Source organism: Humulus lupulus, chromosome 6, assembly GCF_963169125.1.
Source record: "Humulus lupulus chromosome 6, drHumLupu1.1, whole genome shotgun sequence".
NCBI classification, from domain to species: domain Eukaryota; kingdom Viridiplantae; phylum Streptophyta; class Magnoliopsida; order Rosales; family Cannabaceae; genus Humulus; species Humulus lupulus.
This window is the reverse complement of record NC_084798.1, coordinates 51702948-51726639: the sequence shown is the minus strand read 5'-3', so window position 1 is coordinate 51726639 and position 23692 is coordinate 51702948. Positions and strand designations below refer to the sequence as shown.

General features: G+C 37.8%; 3 protein-coding genes and 2 non-coding genes across 5 annotated transcripts; 2 read left to right on the top strand and 3 right to left on the bottom strand.

Moving 5' to 3' along the window:
• Nucleotides 1–606: 606 nt before the first annotated feature.
• Nucleotides 607–6730, bottom strand: LOC133785083 (uncharacterized). Its single transcript, XM_062224343.1, has 2 exons — nt 6309–6730; nt 607–682 (listed from the first exon to the last, which is right to left on the bottom strand). The coding sequence occupies exons 1-2, from the start codon at nt 6728–6730 to the stop codon at nt 607–609; spliced, it is 498 nt and encodes a 165-aa protein (XP_062080327.1).
• A 6825-nt stretch (nt 6731–13555) lies between these two features.
• Nucleotides 13556–13933, bottom strand: LOC133785082 (uncharacterized). The gene has a single exon (XM_062224342.1). It carries the CDS (start codon nt 13931–13933, stop codon nt 13556–13558), a length of 378 nt encoding a protein of 125 aa, XP_062080326.1.
• A 2265-nt stretch (nt 13934–16198) lies between these two features.
• LOC133785081 (uncharacterized) lies at nt 16199–18028 on the bottom strand. The gene is made up of 2 exons (XM_062224340.1): nt 17014–18028; nt 16199–16929 (listed from the first exon to the last, which is right to left on the bottom strand). Exons 1-2 carry the CDS (start codon nt 18026–18028, stop codon nt 16199–16201), a joined length of 1746 nt encoding a protein of 581 aa, XP_062080324.1.
• A 286-nt stretch (nt 18029–18314) lies between these two features.
• Nucleotides 18315–18421, top strand: LOC133787233 (small nucleolar RNA R71). Its single transcript, XR_009872265.1, has one exon. It is a non-coding gene; the product is annotated as a small nucleolar RNA R71 (small nucleolar RNA).
• A 4685-nt stretch (nt 18422–23106) lies between these two features.
• On the top strand, nt 23107–23213 carry LOC133787644 (small nucleolar RNA R71). The gene has a single exon (XR_009872651.1). It is a non-coding gene; the product is annotated as a small nucleolar RNA R71 (small nucleolar RNA).
• Nucleotides 23214–23692: the final 479 nt, after the last annotated feature.

The following is a 23692-nucleotide window of genomic DNA, read 5'->3' as shown; positions in this document are numbered from 1 at the left end:
GTGTCATCCAAGTTCTTCCCATTACATTTAATATTTCCAGCATTAAACATAATTAAATAACTTGCCATTGCTGGCCAAACAACAACAAGCAATTAATATAAGCACACTTGAATGAACAAAGGAGATTTTACTAAAATAAAGTGCAAGAAATTAATAGACTATAACATAGGGTTCATCAACAATTCAAGCCACCTAAAAATTAGTTTATGGCTGAGTTCATAAACATTAATTCACAATCAAAACAGCCCATAATATTCAGATTTAGAATCCAACTCAGAAATTAATAAAATAAAGTTTAGGAAAAGAAGAAAGAACAAATCCAAAATGATGCTTGAGATTTCTTTGTTTGTCCTCCTTCTTTCTTGTTGATATTCTGAGTTTTTCTCCTTTCTTTTTTTGGTTTTCTTTTCCAAAAATGGTTGTTGCCTCCTTCCTTACGGCTGAAACCCTATTTTGTGTATATTATGTTTTTCTCCTCTTTTTCCCAAAAGTACCATTTTGCCCATTTTTCTCCACAAAACATGAAGTCCTCCTTCTTCCTTTGTCCTTTTCTCCAATATGCTGACTAATTCTTTCTGCCCTTTCCACCTCAGCCAAAATGTCAGCTTACCCATTGACAGCCACATGTTCCATGTGGTCAAAATCTGCTTGATCAAAATGCTTCAATTTTGCTGCAACAAACCTGATAATTTAGCCATCAACAACATAATTTCATCAAAATAGTTTCACATGTTAGGTCATTCCTTTGTGCAAATATTTATCTATGAAATTATTATCTTTAACCCACTAGCTATTAAAAACTAAAAAAATAATAATTAAACTCAGCTAAGATAATAAAAACACCAAAGTTAGCTACAAAAGCTAAAAATAAACTAACATCACCCATGATTTTTTCACAATTATAAGTTCAAAAGCACATGAAATAACTCTTTATTCAAGAGTTATCACACCCCCAAACTTACGACATTACTCATACTCGAGTGATGACTCTAAAAACAAAACACAACTAACACAAGACACAAAAGGCACAAACTAAACAACAACAAAAGACAAGGAAACAAAAAGACAAGACACCACAACAATGGACAAACTAAAAAGGGGAAGGCTCTCAAGAAATTTTATTTTGAAAAAGAGAAGCTGAATTTCAATCTTTCACAAGCTTTAAACCAAATTCTTCAAGCATGAATGCTGCTGCCAAAAATATGAATCAAGTGTTTCACCCTTTAGTGCATGCATAGCTTTTACTAAACAATTTCAATCACCAAAAATCAAGCTAGACCTTGGTCCTCAAGCTTAAATAATGTCTCCATAAGTTACTTAGCGATTCCCTCTCCACTAATGTAGACAAACACCACACCAAAGATCAATATGACTTTATCAAGCTTGGAATGATAGGCTAGGGTGAAGGAAGGATAAGAGAGATAAATTTTGGTTCAAATCACCCTAAAACACCTCAATTTTTCTAGGACCTAAATACATAAATGCATACATTAATTTCCCCCAAAGACAACCCCACAACACAATATCAATCTTGCCATTAGCCTTTATTACTAACATACAAAGAAAAAACTACAACAACTTTTCCTTTATTTGAAAAGTACACTCCCAAACTTATTTACAAACATACATACTTTTTTTTTTTGCTTTCTTTTTCTTTTCTGATTTTTTTCTTTTTCTCTTTTTTTAGATGATTTGATGCAAGGGAGTGTACTCTTGATTTTTTTTTTTTGAATTTTCTATATTTATATATATATATATAAAGATTAACAACTAGATGGCAAGAGAACAAGAAAATTGAGAACACACTCTCCCCCCCCAAACTTAAAATCAACATTTTCCCTAATGTTGAAAAAAAGCAAAAGAAGAGAAGGAAAACGCTCACCCAATTTTCTCTCATCCACTCAACTCAAAAAACCCCCCAAAATGCATAACAAATAAATCCTATAAAGAACAAGGTGCTAAAAGGGTGTGGTGAAAAGAGATGATTATATATATGTAAAGGTAGGCTAATGATTGGCTAAGAAAGAAAAGTGACACTTAAGCTCAATGGGGTGACTAAGGATAAAAAATGCATACAAGGTAGGCTTCAAAGGGTTAAGCGGTCCAAGGATGGCCTAAATCATGCCATCGATGTGGTGTTGTCTAGGATTTCGCTTCAAGGAAAATCACTAAGTAATTCTAAAAACTTAGGCTCTCACAAGAAACTAGCTCTTTCTCGGGTGTCAAAAATGCTTAATCAAGCTATGCACATACTAAAAAGAGAAACATTTTCATCAATCAATGGCTAGCAACATTCACATCCAAAGAATTTAGTTGAAAACTCAAGAAAGAAAGACATTCACCTGCAACTTAGATTGATTATAGAAGTCATCATTGAGCCCCCTAGTTACACACTAACAAAAGCAAAGAATATCCTCAAAAGAACGACACACAACAAGACAATGAAAAACTAAAAACAGAACAAAGATAACTATACTAACAAAGTATCTTCCTAGAAACAAAAGGCAAATGACTCAAATTTCGTTGCTCACTACACAAAAATCACCAAAGAAACATAACTAAGTACAACACAGAGCGCCTAATACACAAAACATAAAATTCATTATCAACACTTGAGACCAAAGTATAACACAACACAAAAAATTGCTAATGAGTAAGAACTACACCTAAAACAGAGAATACAAAGAAACAAACATAATCAAAATCAAATTGGGGACTAGAGTTCAGAAATGCTCATTCAACGAATATGCAGGCTTTGCTCATGGGAAGCGCAACTGGGTCACTCGGTGCTTGGGTAAGGCGCAGCTAGTTGCAGATGGAGATTTCTTGATGATGCGCATGGAGTTCCTGGGATTCTTGCTGGCCTTTTAGATTTTTGTATAGTGGGTGTTGTCTTAGTTACGGGCTTGGTGATGGGGCAGTGCTTGCTTTGGATTTGGTTTTGGTTGGTGGTGGGGTAGGGGCTGGTTTAAATTTCTTTCGCTGGGCTCGTGTTTTAGTGGTCATTTTGGGCAAAAAGGCAGCAACTAAATCACAAGGCTACCACACAACAAAAGGAGCACCCAAACAAGCCAATATCCTGCTTATCAGTAAAGAGAGTGGTACAGAGCAACACAGCAGCATAGCAGTACAATAAACACTATCAACCAATAATCCAATAGCTGACCCCCAAAAGAAAACACTAGCAGAGAAGTCCAATGCCCAGCAATATTCACAAGAGTATAACAGAACAAAGAATTAGTACCCTAAATTATGGCTCGTGAGGAGCTTGGTGCCTAGGTGCCGAGAGTGTGGGTGCAGTCGGATGCCTAAGCTGCCTGGGTGCACCTGGAGAAGGCTTGCGAAGGGTAAGAGGGCACAGAGCTGACTCACTGGTCAGGGAGGCGCACAAATAGAGCCGCGCTTGGTTCTGGGGTGTTGGGTTCACTTGGAACCACCTAGGCTCGGACTGGGAGTGCATAGGGACTCGGATGCGCCTGAGTTGCCGAGTGTTTTGGTGGGGGCTTTGGCTTAGAGATGCCTAGGATGCCGAGTTTTAGAGTCCAAGAACTTTACTTAGCTAGTTAGATAGTAGTAATAGCTAGTAGTAGTTGCAGTATGTTTATTATTGTGGATTTTGGTTTAAGCCGGGACTCAGTTGGACACTCGTAGCAACAATTGTAGATTTTATAAGTTTAACCTATAGTTTAAGAATATTGATTATAACCTAAGGTTTGATTAATATGAATGATTATGAAGATGATAATTATTATACTATAAGGTTTAGATAGACCCAATAAGATATTCACACTTATCATGTGTATGTTTAATGAGAAATTAAGTATTTTTGAGGAATAAGTTTATTAAGAGTAATATTTGAAAATCCTAGAGTCTGCCAGCAGTTTTGAAATTGTTAAAGGACTTAGTCAAGGCTATTTAATCAATTCAAATTAGGCTGAAAAAGTGTAATTACATGTATAATATTTCAACGTATGCCGATATATCACAGCTCTAGGGGGCGATATATCGCCACACGGGGATACGAAAAACACGTAACTTTGCACGAAAACTTTGACGAGCCTCGGGAATATCAGTCCAGGTGATATATCACCTAGCATGGGTGATATATCGGCTGCAGTGCATAATTTTTTAATAATTTTGAAACTGAGCTCATTTTAATCCTTAACCTCTTGATAAGTCTAGAATCTTTTTGACTGAGTCTTCAGCCTCTGCTGAACGATTATTCAAATGTTTTTCAATTAAAAAGCCATTATTTTATTCAAGCTAAATGAAGATCTTTTCATTCTTGAACTCTATAAATAGGACCTAGTACCTAGCCATTTCTTCATTCTTCAAGCTGAGTTCAGAGCCTACAAGCTGCTAGGATTACTTTAGAGTGTTAAACACTCGGGTTGGGGTTATAAGCTTTATCATTATAAGCTTATCAAACACTTGGGAAGTAAGGTTCATAGTTTGTATTTCGGTTTCAAGGTGTAGTTCAGTCATAGCAATTTCAAAGGCATCTAAAGTTCTTTGAACTTGAGGTTCTTGTTGGCAAGTATCTTCCCGATGGTTTAGTTCATTCTTTTCATCTCTTTTCTTTTAGAATACTCACCTCTCTATTAATGGTTTTTAGGAGTGTTCCAAAATCCCGACCTTGTTCTCATCATCCCAGTATTTTGGTAAGGAAAATAGGATAGCTCTTATGTGATATGTGCTATGTTTATATAAAAGTGTTATAGTATGATTTTATGTGTTATGATATATGCATGTTTTGGGGCTTATAGTTGTTATATAGCAAACCCTAACATTTTTATGTTTTGGGCTTATAATTGTTATATAGCAAACCCCAACACTTTTATGTTTTTGGGGCTTATAGTTGCTTAACTAGCAAACCTCATTGTAGTTTGAGGCTTATAGTTGCTTAGTTAGCATACCCCAATAGTTACCATGAACATGGGTTAGATTTATGATATATGTGTTATAGTATATGATATATATTCATAGTTTATGTGTATGATTATGTTTCATGTTTGGAGTAGATTTTCCTTGCTGGGCATTAGGCTCATTCCTTTATGTTTTATATGTGCAGGAAAATAGTTATGGCAGCGGGAAGGTTCTTGGCAGCTTGGGAATGTGTATTGAGGGAGAATGGAATCGGTGGACTGCGCGAACGATTCAAGGATGAAGTTGTTTAAGTCTTTCAATCATATTTTCTATGTATTTTTCCGCATCTGAGTTGTAAAAATTTTAAGATTTAAGTTATGTTCTATTTTATTTTTAAACGATGGGATCCCATATCCTACTTATGAATTTTTATGTATTTTAAACCTTTACTTTACAGTTTTTAAATATAGTTATGATTATTTCATATGTATGTTTTATTAAGATTAGTGTCTGTGTATAGTAGTTTATTAATGGTCCAAAGTCTAGAATAAGTTGGGTCGTTACACGAGTGTTGAGATCGTGGATCGAGAGGCTGGGCGCCTGAATGTGGCGAGATGGCGCTTGGGTTCGGCGTGCTTCTCAGCTTGGTGGTAAAGGTCAGTGTACTGGGCAGAGAGGTATGGGAAGTGGAGAATATGATAATGGGGTATTAGGGTATTTTGGTATATACGGATATATATATTTTATAAATATATAATAAAAATTTTACTTAAATATATATAGATTTCGTATAGTTTATAGTATATACGATTTTTTTTTTAAATACATATTTCTTAATATGCATATATTTATATAGTTAAATATTAACATATATATATATATGTAATAAAATATATATAAATAATATTAAATATAGTAATTTTTTTTGTATATATATAGTATTATATATATGCCTTTGAATGAAACCACAACCCATGATTTTTTCTCTGCCCAGATTGCTAACATTTTGCCCAAGATTCGCTTCAGCAACCCAAATTTGACGTAACTCTCCATTTTTTTTCGGAAATATTTGCGGCCATTTTGCTGAAGCAAAAATCTTGCAAAACCATCAGACTCCAAAATCGCTTCCAAAACACCCTGTTTCTTGCTTTCTTAACACCTGAAACACCAAAATACACATAAAACCACTCCAAAACATCACAATAAAATGGAATTAAAATTACAAAAAGTAAAAATAAAAATAATTAAAAACACTCATATGTATATATATATTTTTTCTTTTCTTTATGTTTTTCTCTTTTTCTTTTATAGACACTAATATTTTACACTTGCTTCTTTTTGGGTTGTCTTTAAATTAGTGCCTGAATCACTTGACAACCCAAAACAACCACAGCCTTAAGGATCCTCCAAAGTGATGGAGGTCTTCTCGTGGTCGACCTCACCTCCCCCAATAATGCTTCAGCCGGTGCCCATTCACTATAAACTCCCTTCTGGATTGATCTTCTTGAACTTCAACTGCTCCAAAGGGGTAAACTTGCACCACTGTGAATGGGCCAGACCAGCGGGACTTTAACTTGCCAGGAAATAACTTGAAGTGCGAGTTGAAGAGCAATACTTTCTGCCCCTTCTCAAAGACCAGAGCTTGAATTTTTTGATCACGCCACCTCTTAGTTTTCTCCTTGTACAACTTAGCATTTTCATAGGAGAACAACCTCATCTCTTCCAACTCATTTAACTGTAAATTTCGAGCTTCTCCAGCAGCTTGGAGATCCATATTCAATTTCTTAGTGGCCCAATATGCCTTATGCTCCAACTCAATAGGCAAATGGAAAGCTTTCCCAAAAACCAAACGATACGGTGACATGCCCAAAGGGGTTTTGAAAGTCGTTCGATAGGCCCAAAAAGCATCATCCAATCGCTGAGACCAATCCTTTCTACTGGGATTCACCACTTTGTTTAGGATTCCTTTAATCTCCCTATTGGATATTTATGCTTGACCATTGGTTTGGGGGTGGTAGGCGGTGGCAATCTTGTGCTTCACACTATATTTTGCTAACAAAGCTGCCAAAATCTTGTTCACAAAGTGGGTGCCTTCATCACTTATAAGCGCCCTTGGAGTGCCAAAGCGGGTGAACACATGCTTATGTAGGAACTTCATGACCACCTTGGAATCATTAGTAGGACTTGCCACTGCTTCAACCCACTTAGAGACATAGTCAACAGCCACCAAGATATACAAATTTCCAAATGATGGTGGAAATGGCCCCATGAAGTCGATTCCTCAATCGAACAATTCCACTTCAAGGATGCTATTCAAAGGCATTTCACTCCTTGCTGAAATATTTCCAACACGCTGGCAGCGGTCACATCTCTTAGCAAATTCATTAGCATCCTTGAAGATAGAAGGCCAATAGTACCCCGATTGAAAAACCTTAGCGGCTGTCCTTTGCCCACCAAAATGTCCACCATAAGGAGCTGAATGAAAATGCTCTAATATGCTAGAAACTTCATCCTCAGGCACACAACGCCTCATGATTCGATCTGAACATTGTTTGTACAAATAGGGCTCATCCCAATAATAGAATCTCACATCATGAAAGAACTTATTGAGTTGCTACCTATTCAAATCAGGTGGCTGCAAACCACTCACCAAATAGTTGACAAAATCAGCGTACCATGGAGTAGTGGTTTGGTTCACAACCAAAAATTGCTCATCGGGAAATGTCTCTTTAATAGGCCCTTCATTTTGCTTTTCACTTCCAGCTTCATGTTTAGATAAATGGTCAGCTACTTGGTTCTCCGTTCCTTTTCTATCCTGAATTTCCAAGTCAAATTCTTGAAGAAGCAACACCCATCGAATAAGTCGTGGCTTAGCATCCTTCTTGGCAATTAGATACTTGATCGTTGAATGGTCTGTATAAACCACCACTTTAGTCCCCACAAGATAAGCTCTAAACTTGTCAAAAGCAAACACCACCGCCAAAAGCTCTTTCTCGGTGGTATTATATTTCATTTGGGCATCGGCTAATGTCTTGCTTGCATAGTAAATGGAATGAAAAACCTTCTCTTTTCGCTGCCCAAGTACAACACCCACAGCAAAATCACTAGCATCGCACATCAATTCAAAGGGGAGAGACCAATCCGGAGCTACAATGATGGTTGAGGTGATAAGATCCCTTTTTAAAGTCACAAATGCTTCTTGACATTCCTTTGTGAACTCAAATGCTCGATTTTGCTCAAGTAAGGAACAAAGGGGCTTAGAAATCTTTGAAAAATCTTTTATAAACCTCATATAGAAGCCCCCATGCCCCAAAAAGCTTCTAATCCCCTTGACTGTTGTAGGTGGTGGTAATTTTTGAATGACTTCCAGCTTTGCTCTATCCACTTCTATGCCCTTGTTAGAAATTCTATGACCCAACACAATGCCTTCTTGAACCATGAAATGGCATTTTTCCCAATTGAGTACCAAGTTTGTTTCTTCACATCTAGCCAAGACTTGCTCCAAGTTAGCCAAACAAGTGTCAAAAGACTCCCCAAATACTGACAAATCATCCATGAAGACTTCAAGAGACTTCTCCACCATATCTGAAAATATTTCCATCATACAACGTTGGAAAGTGGCAGGGGTATTGCACAGCCCAAAAGGCATCCTTCTAAAGGCAAAGGTGCCATAAAGACAAGTAAAGCTAGTATTCTCTTGGTCTTATGGCGCGATGGAAATCTGATTATAGCCTGAATACTCATCAAGGAAACAATAAAACTCCTTTCCCGCCAACCGATCAAGCATTTGGTCAATGAATGGCAGCAGGAAGTGGTCTTTACGAGTAGCCTTATTCAACTTCCGATAGTCCATACAAACATGCCACCCCGTCACTTGTCTTGTGGGAATCAACTCATTATTTTCATTAGCCACCACTGTGACTCCACCTTTTTTATGAACACACTGAATTGGGCTGACCCAAGAACTATCTGAAATTGGGTAAACAATTCCATAATCAAGCCACTTGATTATCTCTTTTCTAACCACTTCCTTCATGATAGGATTAAGCCTTCGCTGTTGCTCAACAGAATTATTACAGCAATCCTCCAACATAATTTTATGCATACAAAATGAGGGACTTATCCCCTTGATATCTGTCATAGTCCAACCAATGGCCCTTGTGTATTTCTTCAAAACAACAAGCAACAAACTCTCTTTTTCAGCTCCTAACATGGCTGAAATAATCACGGACAAGGTCTCATTATCTCTCAAATAAGCATACTTCAAGTGGCTAGGCAAAGGCTTCAACTCTAATTTTGGTGGCTCTTGAATAGAAGGCTTAGGAGGCTTAAAATTCCCTTCCGACAACTTCAATGACTCAAAAGGCCTCCTAAATCTAGCAAAGGGTTGCTTTGACTCCGCCCATGTAACTTGGCTTTCTTCCTCTTCACTTAAGTTTTCAAGCTCTTCAAGTGACCTCACCCCCACTCCATCTTTACAAGCTTCCTTATGGAATTTTTCAGGGACAGTAGACTCAATTACACTTAGCCTAGAGCATTCCTCAACCTCATCCGGAAACTTCATAGCATTGAACACGTTGAAAGTCACTTGTTAGTCATTCACCATCATAGTAAGCTCCCCTTTTTGTACATCAATAAAGGTCCTCCCGGTAGCTAGAAATGGCCTACCCAAGATAATAGGAACATCTCTATCCGCTTCATAATCAAGGATGATGAAATCAGCCAGAAAAATGAATTTATCAACTTGCACAAGTACATCTTCAATTTTTCCTTCTGGGTGTGCCATAGAACGATCCGCTAATTGCAAAGTGACTGTGGTTATTTGTTGCGATATTTTATTATGATATTTAATGTGCAAGTGTACACAATCGCATGCAAGTAATATAATAGTAAGTATATTAATATCGTCTCCTCAGGGATTGTTTAAGCAAAATGTTGTAAAGATCAAAACCAAACAATTTGGAATAAAAATAAGCAATAGCGTTTGATTGAACTAAAATTAAAAACAAAATATAAATAAGTAAACTAAACAACCAAAACCAAGCTAAAATAGTAAGCAATTGATTAATCAAGCGATGATGGGAAGTTAGAGCTACCAAATCCCTCTAATATGCAATTCTGGGCACAGATGCGGGTAACAATGCAGTCGCAATTCTGGGTAATGTTGACTAGGTCTTCTACTTGTCTCAATTCTTTTTCCTAAGAAATTAAGGTTCAATTCTTACATTAATTAACATATTCCTATGCCCAACCAATGTTAAGAATATCAATTTGAGCACAAACCTATAAAATCATGCAAGGTGATTATATATTCCTCTATAAACACAATTTCTAAAACATAAAAGTTAAGAACATGCATCAATCAATTTTTATATCCATTAATATTAATCTTTCCAGCATCAATACCAATTTAATTACCTACTCAAGTTGGCCCAACATAGAGCAAGTATAAATAATAATACTCATTGATTGAACAAAACCTCAAAACAACTTTAACATTAAAATTACCCACACACCCAAAATTACATATTAGAGTTCATTAGCATCTCTAACTACAAAAGTTTAGTTCATACAAAAATTCAAGAGAACAATTATAATAATTTCAGCCATGGGTTTCATGAGAATCAATTAAAGGAATTCAAATACAGAGATTAAGAGTATAGAAAAATAAAATTCAAACGCTAAGAGTCAAATGAAATTGTCTCTTCTTCTCCTTCTTCCTTGCACTTTCTTTCCTCCTCCTTGAAGCTCAAAATCTGGTCTCCCAAATGGTGGTGGATGCTGGTTTCTTTCTTCAAAATGGTAGTGGCTGATGAAAAGGGGAAAGAGAAAAATATATGTAATATCTCCTTTGCCTCCTTAGGGTTTCCTTCCCAATTCAGAAAAATCCTTGCTCCTCACGTGCACCCCTTGTTATGGGACCCAAAGGTGATGTAGATTAATGAATTCCAGTTGTCTTCCTCAAAAAACGCCACTTCAGCAGTCACTTAAGTGAGCAGCCACGTCATCCATGCAAAGCTCCAGGAAATGCGGTTAAAATAAATGCGGTCGCATTTTTGAGTTTTCCTGCTCAACAAAAGAAACTAAAAACCAAAGTGAGCCTTTTCAAAACTTCTATTCACAAGATAATTTTTCACCTATTAATGAGACATTTCTAATCCTTTCATAAATATCAAACACTAAACTTATCAAAACTAACACAAACACAAATAAAGTGAAATTAAACACAAAATAAACAAAAAGAAAAAATATCACTCTAATCTCATTGAATTATAAGCCTAAAAGTGACTAAGATAACTCTATGTTGTAGAGTTATCACACCCCCAAACTTAAACCATTGCTCGTCCTCGAGTGATGTCTCAACAAAACAAAAACAAAGTAAATAAAAAAATACAACACAAAAGGCACTCACAAAGACAACAAAGCAAAACTTACAACCACAAATTGAAAAGGAATCATTTCTTGAAGTATAATGCCTAAATTATGGGGTAATGATCTCATAAATTTAATTAAAATGAGCTGATTTTTACCTCTTGAGCATGCATGAACCAACCTTTTTCAAACATTAATAAGACAACCAAGTCATGTTCCAAGTGTTTGACCCAACGCGTGTGCACAAAGCTCTTCTCAATCCTCTTCGATTCCCTAAATCACACTAAAAGTTGGTCTTCAAGCCTACTCCTTGTCTCATATGTTGACTTGCTAACTCCTCTCCACTAATGTAGAATAGCTTAGCATTCTAGATCGATAGGTCTTTTCAAGGTTGTAATGAGGCTAGGTTAAGGGTATGGAAATTTGGGAATTTCTAGGCTCAAAAACCTCCAAACTTAGTTTGCTTTAGAACCTTGTAGTACAAATGATCTACCCTCTTCTCTTTCTTTTTCATACAAGTTCACCCCACTCTCCCTTTCATTTATTTCAATGTACATATATATATAAATATTTTTTTTACACTATATATATGTCCAATACAATGAATATTTACTTTTTTTTTTTTAGATTTTTCTCTCTTTTTTTTTTTTCATTTTTTCTTTTCTTTACTCAAATAACTAGGACATATATATATATATATATTTTACCACAAAAAATAATGAAACAACTAAATAAAACAAACACCTTTTCTTTTTCTTTTTTTTCCTTTTGTTTTGTTTTGTTTTTCTTTTTTGTTTCTTTGATATGAAATATATAAATACATCCCTTTTATCCCACTCCCAAACTTAGACTTAACTTATAAGAAAAACTAAGTTTAGAGATAGATAGGGAACAAAATATGAGAAGTATAACATGAGAAGGGATATGGCTAAATGCATAAAGGTGAATCAACAAAGAATAGGCCAAGAAGCTCAAAGTGGGCAACAATGGATAATAATTTCAAGGGTAGGCTAGAAAAGCTCAATCGATCCAACAAAATGTGCCTATGTCATTTCTAGTTTGCTAAGCCTCCTAGGATTTTGCCTCAAGGAAAAATTAACAAGACAATTCTAAGATCTTAGACTCTCACAACCAATTAGCATTATTTAGAGTTTCTAAGAATCATGATAAAGCCAAGCACACATGTTAAGATCACACACTTTTCACATTCCAAGGTTTGCCAAATTGATGCCTAAATCAAACCAATCCAAACATGCTTAAGATCTGCTCTAAGATGCAATTTCCTTTTTTTTTTTTTCTTCATCAATGATCCCCCAAAATTTAGGCACTACTACAATACTAAAATTCCTTTTACAAAACACAACACATATATACAAAACAAAAAATAAACACCAACTCCCCCAAACATAGAGATCACAGTGTCCTCACTGTGACAAAGCAAAAGACAACACAACTAAAAAAATATATGACAACGAAGGACCGACTCAAAACAACAAGACAACTACAAATGAGCAACAACAAAAAAAAGCTTTAATTTCTTTATTTTAGTTTTCTTAAGTTGCTTTGATTTTGATTTATATTTTTGCTTGGTCCTGTGGGTAGTGTTTCTGTGTTTCAGGTGTAAGTGCAGCAAAGGAAAAATGGGAAGCAGTGGAATTGAAGTTTGGGGGGTGCTAGACTGATTTGGAAAAAAAATTGGTTTAGCAGTAGGCAATCTTTCTGCAACCTCCCAATTGAGGTCCAATAATTGCGGTCGCATTTGTGGGGGCAACTGGGCATTTATAGAGCTAACATGGAAATACAAAATGTTGGACAATGTTTAAAGGGGCTTCCAAATTGAAATATGTGGGTTGGGTTCAGAGAGTTAAATATATATATAAATAAATCAAAAAAACAATAAAAGTTTCTTTTCCTTAAATGAAAAAAACCTAAATTTACTTTCCCTTTCATCTTGTTCTTGCTCGATACCCAGCCCTCCCACAGCCGTGCCTCCCTCACCCAGCCCCCCCACGGTCGTGCCTCACCACCCCTCAACCATTCCCAGTCGCGAACCCCCAGCTCCCATCACAACCCCGTCATCTCCCATCTCCGCCTCCCAGCCCCACGAACCCACGCCCAAGACCCGAACCCACGACATACCAGTTGCACCACACACAACCGTGACCCCAGTTCTCCAGCTTGACTAGTCCTCGGCCCCGCAGCCTAGCAGTCTCACTCTAGCGCCCCACGTCTCTCATGCTGCCCAGTCTATAGCATCCCAAACACCCCAGGTTCCAATGCTCCTAACACCGTCGCAACCCAATTTGATACAATTACTTCAAGGATCCTCCAACGAGATTGGGCTCTTATTTCGCTCAACCTCACCTCCCCAATAATGTTTTAGTCTTTGACCATTAACCTTGAACTCTCTTCCAGACCCTTCTTCACACAAGTCAACTGCCCCATGCGGATAAGCCTTAACCACCAAGAACGGACCCGACCATCTTGATTTGAGATTGCCTGGAAAGAGCTTCAATCGCGAGTTGAAAAGCAAAACTCGCTGACCCTCTTCAAACACTTTTTGTTGGATATGCTTGTCATGCCACATTTTTGTTTTCTCCTTGTAAAGCTTGGCATTTTCATAGGAAAACAAGCACATTTCTTCTAGTTCATTCAGCTGGAACATTCTCTTTTCCCCTGCAAGTTTCAAATCCATGTTAAGTGCTTGAAGGGCTCAATATCCACGGTGCTCCAGCTCTACCGGCAAGTGGCAAGCTTTACCAAACACCAAACGGTAAGGTGACATCCCCAATGGTGTTTTGAAGGCAGTTCTATAGGCCCATAATGCATCCTCTAATCTCTTGGACCAATCCTTGCGGTTCGGGTTCACCACTTTCTCAAGAATTCCCTTGATCTCTCTATTTGACAACTTTGCTTGCCCATATGTTTGAGGGTGATAACCAGTAGCTATTTTGTGCCTAACATCATACTTAGCTAACAATCTCGCTAGCATCTTATTCACAAATGAGTACCTTCATCACTTATGATTGCCCTTGGAGTGCCAAAACGAGTGAATACATGCTTGTGCAAGAATCTCATGACCACTTTAGAGTCATTGGTGGGATAGGCAGCTGCTTCCACCCATTTTGAAACATAGTCCACAACTACTAAGATGTACACATTGCCATAAGATGGGGGAAATGGGCCCATAAAATCTATTCCCCACACATCAAAGAGTTCAACATCAAGGATATTAGTCAAGGGCATCTCATTCCTTCTAGAAATATTTCCCACCCTCTGGCATCTATCACATTTCGTCACAAAAGCATGAGCATCCTTAAACAATGAAGGCCAAAAGAAACCACATTGAAGTACCTTGGATGCGGTACGATTTCCACCAAAGTGCCCACCATAGGGTGAAGAGTGGCAATGGCGTAAAATGTCCTCCATTTCTTGCTCGGGAACACACCTTCTAATCATTTGATTGGCACATTGCTTGAACAAATAGGGCTCCTCCCAAAAATGATGCCTCACATCATGCAAAAACTTCTTCTTTTGTTGGCTTGTCAACTCCGGAGGCATTATTCCACTAGCCAAGTAATTAGCGAGATCTGCAAACCAAGGAACAACATGAGATTGGCTGACCTCAAACAATTGCTCATCAGGAAATGTCTCTTTGATGGGCACTAGAACATTGGATCCTTTTTCACCGTCCACTCTTGACAAATGATCCGCCACTTGATTCTCAACTCCTTTTCTATCTTGAATTTCCACATCAAACTCTTGAAGCAGCAGCACCCATCTAATTAAACGAGGCTTGGCATCCTTTTTCTCAATCAAGTACTTTATAGCGGAGTGATCTGTGTATACTATCACCTTGGTGCCCACCAAATAAGCCCAAAACTTGTCAAAGGCAAAGACAATAGCCAAGAGTTCTTTTTCTGTCACTGTATAATTAAGTTGAGCACCTATCAAAGTACGACTAGCATACTAAATGGAGTGAAATATCGTGTTTCTTCGCTACCCCATAACAGCTCCCACTGCATAGTCACTAGCATCACACATTAACTCAAAAGGCAAATCCCAATCCGACGCTACAATAATTGGTGCTGAAATCAATCTCTCTTTCAACTCTTCAAAGGCTTTCAAACATGATTTATCAAAGTAGAATGGTGCATCTTTCTTCAATAAATTGCAAAGAGGCTAAGAAACCTTTGATAAATCTTTTATGAATCGCCTATAGAACCCAGCATGCCCAATAAAGCTTCTAATATGCTTCACTGAAGTAGGAGGAGGGAGCTTCTCAATAACTTCAATTCCTTGCCTTGATATCTTGTGGCCCAAAACAATACCTTCCTTAACCATAAAATGGAATTTTTCCCAATTAAGAACAAGGTTTGTTTCTTCACATCTTTGCAAAACCTTGGCCAAGTTGCTCAAGCAATCATCATATGAATCACCGAAAAATAGAGAAGTCATCCATGAATACCTCTAGAAACTGCTCCACCATGTCAGTGAAAATAGCCATCATACATCTCTGAAATGTAGCAGGAGCATTACATAAACCAAAAGGCATCCTTCGAAATGAAAAAGTACCATAGGGACAAGTGAAAGTGCTCTTGTGCTGATCCTCTGGAGCAACTGCAATCTGATTGTAACCAGAGTATCCATCTAGAAAACAATAGTACTCTCTCCCTGCAAGTCTATCTAACATCTGATCAATGAAGAGAAAAGGGAAGTGATCCTTTCGAGTGGCCTTGTTCCGTTTTCTGTAGTCCATGCAAATTCTCCACCCTATCACAGTTCTGGTAGGTATCAACACATCGTCTTCGTTCTCCACCACTGTAATCCCACCTTTATTTGGCACACACTGGACAGGACTAACCCATGAGCTATCAGAGATGGGATAAATGATACCAGCATCAAGCCACTTGATAATCTCCTTTTTCACCACTTCTTTCATGATGGGATTTATCCTTCTTTACCCCTCAATAGACCCTTTTTCATTGTTTTCTAACAGAATCGTATGCATGCATAGAGAAGGACTAATACCCTTTATGTCTGCTATCGTCCACCCAATGGCCTTCTTGAACTTCCTCAATACATAAAGCAACTTTACTTCTTGTTCCATACTTAACTCGGCTGAAACAATCACAAGTAAGGTAAAAGACTTACCTAAATAGGCATATCTCAAGTGTGAGGGTAAAGCTTTTAATTCCAACTCTGGAGGTTCTTCCATTGATGGTTTAGGGGCTGTGATAGACTTCGATGAGAGCTCCAAAGATTCAAAATGCTTTCTTGTATGCAATCCCTGTGAACTAGCTTCTAGCCAAGCCAAGTATTCATCCTCATCCTCTGCATGTGAATCAAACATCAAGAGTCTCTCTAGAGGATCATCAAAATTGCTTTCTAACTCCTTTGAGACCAAAGAATCTACCACGGAAACAACAGAACACTCTTTGACTTTATCTGGAAATCTCATATCCTTGAAAACATTGAAAGTCACCTGCTCATCTTGAACCCTCATAGTAAGTTCACCCTTTTGCACATCAATCAAAGTTCTACCAGTAGCGAGAAAAGGCCTCCCTAGAATGATTGGTATCTTCCTGTCTGCCTCATAATCCAACACAATGAAATCAGCTGGAAAAATGAACTTATCAACTTTTACCAAGACATCCTCAATCTTCCCATTTGGATAAGCAAGAGATCTATCTGCAAGCTATAGAGTCACTGTGGTAGGTCGGACTTCACCAATCCCCAATTGTCTATACACAGACATAGGCATCAAATTTATACTGGCACCCAAGTAAAATAATGCCATGCCACAATAAGAATTACCAATGGTGCATGGAATGGTGAAACTCCCAGGATCTTTCATCTTTGGGGGCAGCTTGTTTTGCAAGAATGAGCTACTTTCCTTGGCAAGGGCCACTGTCTCAAATTCCCCCAATCTTCTCTTCTTTGTAAGGATGTCCTTCATGAACTTCACATAGTTAGGCATTTTCTCTAGGGCTTCAACAAGGGGAATGTTAATATGTAGCTGCCTCAAAATATCAAGGAATTTTTTAAATTGACCATCTTGCTTTTGTTTTTGAAACCTTTGTGGAAAAGGTAGCTGTTGAGGAAGCTTTTGAATTTCGGGGGACTTTTGCGGTGTTCCAGATGCGGCCGCATCCTGGGCAGAGGCAGATTTCAGCACATCATATCTTTCTTCATCTTTGCTTGCTTTCCTGTTATTTTGGATTGAAGAGGGCTCATCCTCATGCCCCGAATTTTTCTTAGAATGCTCTAACTCCTTGCCACTTCTCAAAGTAACGGCCTTGCATTGTTCCTTGTCAACACCTCTTGGGTTCTCAGTATCACTCGGTAGAGCACCTTGAGGTCTATTTATAAGCTCATTGGCAAGTTTCCCAACTTGATTCTCCAAATTCCTCATAGATGTTGCTTCACTTTGAATGAGTGCATCTATCTTCATCATGTAATCTTTTAACATGCCTTCCAAAGAAGTAGATTGCACTATGTGTTGGGATTTTTGTTGTGGAGCTTGTGGTGGATACCCCGGTGGATACAAAGGTCTAGGATGCATAGAGGAGCTGCTCGGACCAGCCCCTTGATTACTCCATGAAAAGTTGGGATGTTGCCTCCATGATGGGTTGTAGGAATTAGAATAAGGACCGTTCCTATTTTGATTCCCCATGAAACACACAGCTGTTGGATTGGAAGGACAGTTGTCAAAAGTATGACCCTCACCACAATACACACAAGAAATGTTCTCCATTTTCCCAAATTGTGTCCCCATAGGCTGCCCCATTGATTAATTCATCCCCATATTCATTATCTTGAGCATATTAGAAATAGAGGATACTTGAGCTGCCAAAGAAGTGATGGCATCCACATCATGAATACTAGCCACCTTTCTACCTGTAGACAATCTAGAAGTGGGCCACTGATAGTTGTTGTTGGATATTCTCTCAAGGATTTCATATGCCTCATTATAGGACTTAGTAAGAAGAGCCCCGTTCGTTGAAGCATCAACTACCATCCTAGTATGAGCATTGAGACCGTTATAGAAGGTCTCCATTTGGATGCAATGAGGAATGCCATGGTGAGGGCATTTGCGCAGGAACTCCTTAAACCGCTCCCATGCCTCATATAAGGATTCTTCATCAAGTTTTTGAAATGAAGTAATCTCATTGCGGAGCTTGGCATTTTTAGTGGGAGGAAAATACTTCATCAAAAACCACTCAGCCAACTCTTGCCAAGTACTCACAGAATCAGATGGTAAAGAGTTAAACCAAACTCTAGCTCTGTCTCGCAAGGAGTATGGGAACAACTTTATTCTCAATGCATCCTCTGTCACTCTGGGCAGCTTGAATGAATCACTCACTTCAATGAACAATCAAAGATGAAGGTGAGGATCCTCTGTTGGCATCCCACTAAACTGGCCCACAGTTTGAAGCATCTGGAACATGACTGGCTTCAATTCAAACTGTGCTGCCTGAATTTATGGTCTAACGATGCCCGGATTGAGCTCATTGAAGAGGGGGAGAGCATATTGCCTGATAGCACGATCTCTGTCATTAGCCACAATAACTGCATTTTGCCCATTGTTGGCAGCTACTCCCCCTTGAGCTACTCGATCTTGAGCAGCTCCTGCTACATTTACTGGTGGATCATGAGCAACTCCTAATAGAATTGCTACCCTTTGAGTGGCTCCCTGTGGAGCCCCTTGCTCAGCATCCATCACTACTACTTCCCTTTTAGCTTTTTGTATCTTTCGCCTTCTTCTAAAGGTACGCTCAATTTCTAGTTCAATGGGAAGTAGTTCAGGGTCTTGATTCTTGTTCATACACTGTATAAACCTGAAATTGCACGAGAATCACCCAAGTTAGCACAAAAGAATTTAAACCAAATTGCTAGATACTTAATTTCACAATAAATGACTTTAAACAATCCCCGGCAATGGCACCAAAAACTTGTTGCGATATTTTCTTATGATATTTAATGTGAAAGTGTACACAATGGCATGCAAGTAATATAATAGTAAGTATATTAATATCGTCTCTTCAGGGATTGTTTAAGCAAAATGTTGTAAAGATCAAAACCAAACAATTTGGAATAAAAATAAGCAATAACGTTTGATTGAACTAAAATTAAGAACAAAATATAAATAAGTAAACTAAACAACCAAAACCAAGCTAAAACAGTAAGCAATTGATTAATGAAGTGATGATGGGAAGTTAGAGCTACCAAATCCCTCTAATATGCAATTCTAGGCACAGATGCGGGTAACAATGCGGTCGCAATTCTGGGTAATGTTGACTAGGTCTTCTACTTGTCTTAATTCTTTTTCCTAAGAAATTAAGGTTCAACTCTTACATTAATTAACATATTCCTATGCCTAACCAATGTTAAGAATGTCAATTTGAGCACAAACCTATAAAATCATGCAAGGTGATTATATATTCCTATATAAACACAATTTCTAAAACATAAAAGTTAAGAACATGCATCAATCAATTTTTATATCCATTAATATTATCTTTCCAGCATCAATACCAATTTAATTACCTACTCAAGTTGGCCAAACATAGAGCAAGTATTGTTAGAGAATATATACTATTGCTCAATGGAATTATGGAAAAACCAAATACAACTCTTTGCAAAAATACAATGGACAAGATAATATTGATTAAATAAATATTACAACTCAATTGCTCAAAATACAAGTAAATAGAAAGATGTAGAAGAAGAAGATTACAAACTCAATGCTATAATAATACAAGTAAATAAGAAGAACAAAAGAATGAAAACACAATCAAACTCTCACACTCAACCAAAGTGTAGAGTAGTGGGGATCACCAACTTGAACAAGGTTCAAGACCTTTGTCCAAAAGCTTATTTCCCCCTATTCTCTAAGCACTAAGGGATCTCTCAAGGAAATAGCTCTCTGGAATTATCAAGCCTCAAGGTGTATTTTTCAGCCAAGTGCTTTGTGGATGAAAAATGGTGTTGTCTTACAAGTGAGCATTAGGCTCCTATTTATAGAGTTTGAGATACCCCTTTGAATTTCAAATTCCACCAACCCTCATGGTTGTTACCAATGTTTAATTGGATTCTTATGGAATTAAAATGGAGATTTGGGAGTTATTTGGGATGTTAGAACCGTTCAATTTGGAGAAAACTAAAAATTCACATAGGCTGTCAGCCTCACTGGCCGCGGCCACTAGCTTCTGTCCCCCAGGCCGCGGCCACAGGCCATTTTCAGCACAAAAAATTCATTTTTCCAAAACGTTTTAAAATGTCCCAAATCCTTTCCCACATGATTTTGTAACCTCCAAACACCTATTGGGAGTTAAAAACATGTCTCCAACAATCATATATCATCATGACTTTATGAAATCCAATCTCAAATGTGTAACATATAATATACACATTATTGGGTAATATTTGGGAGTTACAAATTTGTAACTGATTTTGTAACTCCAAAATATGTCACATTTGGGCACACACATTAGTCTAATTTTGTGACTCTCAATAATATGTTACAAGGTGTGGCAAATCACATTTTGTCACATTATTTAATCTAATATTATATTATATGAAATAATATAACATTCCCCCACTAGATTAAATAATCACTTTTTTTAACACTTATTTAATCAATCAAACATTATATTAAAATATAATAAGTATAAACAATAATACCCATTGATTGAACAAAAGCTCAAAACAACTTTAACATTAAAATTACCCACACACCCCAAATTACATATTAGGGTTCATTAGCATCTCTAACTACAAAAGTTTAGTTCATACTAAAATTCAAGAACACAATTATAATAATTTCAGCCATGGGTTTCATGAGAATCAATTAAAGGAATTCAAATACAAAGATTAAGAGTAGAGAAAATAAAATCCAAACACTAATAGTCAAACGAAATTGTCTCTTCTTCTCCTTCTTCCTTGCACTTTCTTTCCTCCTCCTTGAAGCTCAAAATCTGGTCTCCCAAATGGTGGTGGCTGCTGGTTTCTTTCTTCAAAATGGTAGTGGCTGATGAAAAGGGGAAAGAGAAAAATATATGTAATATCCCCTTTGCCTCCTTAGGGTTTCCTTCCCAATTCAGAAAAATCCTTGTTCCTCACGTGCACCCCTTGTTATGGGACCCAAAGGTGATGTAGATTAATGAATTCCAGTTGTCTTCCTCAAAAAATGCCACTTCAGCAGTCACTTAAGTGAGCAGCCACGTCATCCACGTAAAGCTCCAGGAAATGCGGTCGCATTTCTGAGTTTTCCTGCTCAACAAAAGAAACTAAAAACCAAAGTGAGCCTTTTCAAGTCTTCTATTCACAAGATAATTTTTCACCTATTAATGAGCCATTTCTAATCCTTTCATAAATACCAAACACTAAACTTATCAAAACTAACACAAACACAAATAAAGTGAAATTAAACACAAAATAAACAAAAAGAACAAATATCACTCTAATCTCATTGAATTATAAGCCTAAAAGTGACTAAGATAACTCTATGTTGTAGAGTTATCATTGGTCTTGCTTCTCCAATCCTCAACTTCTTGAAAATTGACATGGGCATCAAATTGATACTAGCCCCCAAGTCACAAAGTGCTCTACCAACATCTCTACCACCAACAGAACAAGGAATTGTGAAGCTGCCTGGATCCTTCAATTAAGGAGGAATTTTACTCTTCAATATAGCACTACAACCTTCAGTCAACGCCACTATTTCAAATTCACCAAGCCTCCTCTTTTTAGTTAAAATATCCTTCAAAAACTTCCACCAACGGTATATTGATGTAAAGTTGTTTCAAAACATCTAAAAATCTCCGGAATTGACCATCTTGTTGCTGCTTTTGAAAGCGATGAGGAAATGGTGGAGGTGGCTTGCTTATAGGCTTTCCTGTAGCATTTTGCGGAGGAATTGCTGTAGTAATTGCTTCAGGATCAGCATTTAAAATTTTTGATTTCACATCTTTGTCTCCTTTGTCCACACTACTTTGGATTAAAGTGGGCTCGCTGTTTCTAAAACAATTATCCTCAGTCAATTCCAGATTTTTTTCCAGTCCTCAAGGTAACCGCCTTGCAATGCTCCTTGCCATCTTTCCTTGGATTTTCTGTATCACTAGGCAAGGTGTCTTGTGGTCTATTCCTTAGCTCATTAGCAAGCTGCCCCAATTGAGTTTCTAGATTCCTCAAGGATGTTGCTTTACTTTGAATCACATCATCATTCTTGGCCATATATTCTTTCATTAAACTCTCCAAAGAGCTTTATTGAGACACTTGAGGAGGAGGTGGTTGAGCTCTTTGTTGTTGTTGAGAAAACCTCGGTGGATATGTAGGCTTGTTTTGCATTGGTGCTTCACTTGAACTAGCTCCTTGACCCCCCCCCCCCCCCCCCCCCATGAGAAGTTTGGATGCTGCCTCCACCCCGGATTTTAAGAGTTCAAATATGGGTTATTTCGGTTGGCATTTTGATTCCCCACATAACAAACTAAAGCGGGATTCGAAGGACAACTCTCAAATGCGTGCCCATCTCCACAATAAACACAAGATACATTGGCAACTTGCCCCATAGTAGGTGATTGTACCATTCCCCCCAAACTCATGTTCTTGAGAAGGTTAGTCATTGAAGAAACTTGAGCGGTCAAAGCTGTCAATGAATCCACTTCAAGTATACCAGCCACTTTTCAACTTTTTGAGGCTCTAACATTGGACCATTGGTAATTTTCGCTAGCTATCCTCTCCAAAATCTCATAGGCTTCATTGTAGGACTTAGAGAGAATAGCCCCATTAGCTGAAGCATCTAACACCATACGAGTGGAAGAATTGAGCCCATTGTAGAAAGTTTCGATTTGCATACAATGCGGGATCCCATGGTGTGGACACTTCCTCAATAACTCCTTGAATCTCTCCCAAGATTCACAAAAAGATTCATCTTCCAACTGCTGAAATGACATAATTTCATTGCGAAACTTGGCATTTTTGGTAGAAGGGAAGTACTTCATTAAGAAATTTTCAGCCAACTCATTCCATGTAGTCACCGAGTCGGGAGGAAGGGTGTTGAGCCAAGCTCTAGCTCGATCCCTCAAAGAGAAAGGGAACAATTTCAACCTTAGGGCCTCGTCACTCACTCCTTGTAGCTTGAAAGAATCACTCACTTCCAAAAATGAACGAAGATGAAGATGAGGGTCCTCGGTAGGCAGCCCACTAAATTGACCCACTGTTTGCAACATTTAGAACATAACGGGCTTTAACTCAAATTGGGGTGCTTGAATTTCAGGCCTAACAATGCCCGGATTGAGCTCAATAAACATGGGGGCAGTATACTCCCTTATAGCTCTCTCTCTATCATCAGCCATAGCAATTGTGTTAGTGACATTATTAGTACCCTCAACTCCTTTAACCTCTTCAGCCATATTAAGGCGATTTTGAGCCCGTTGTTCCTTTAGTCTTC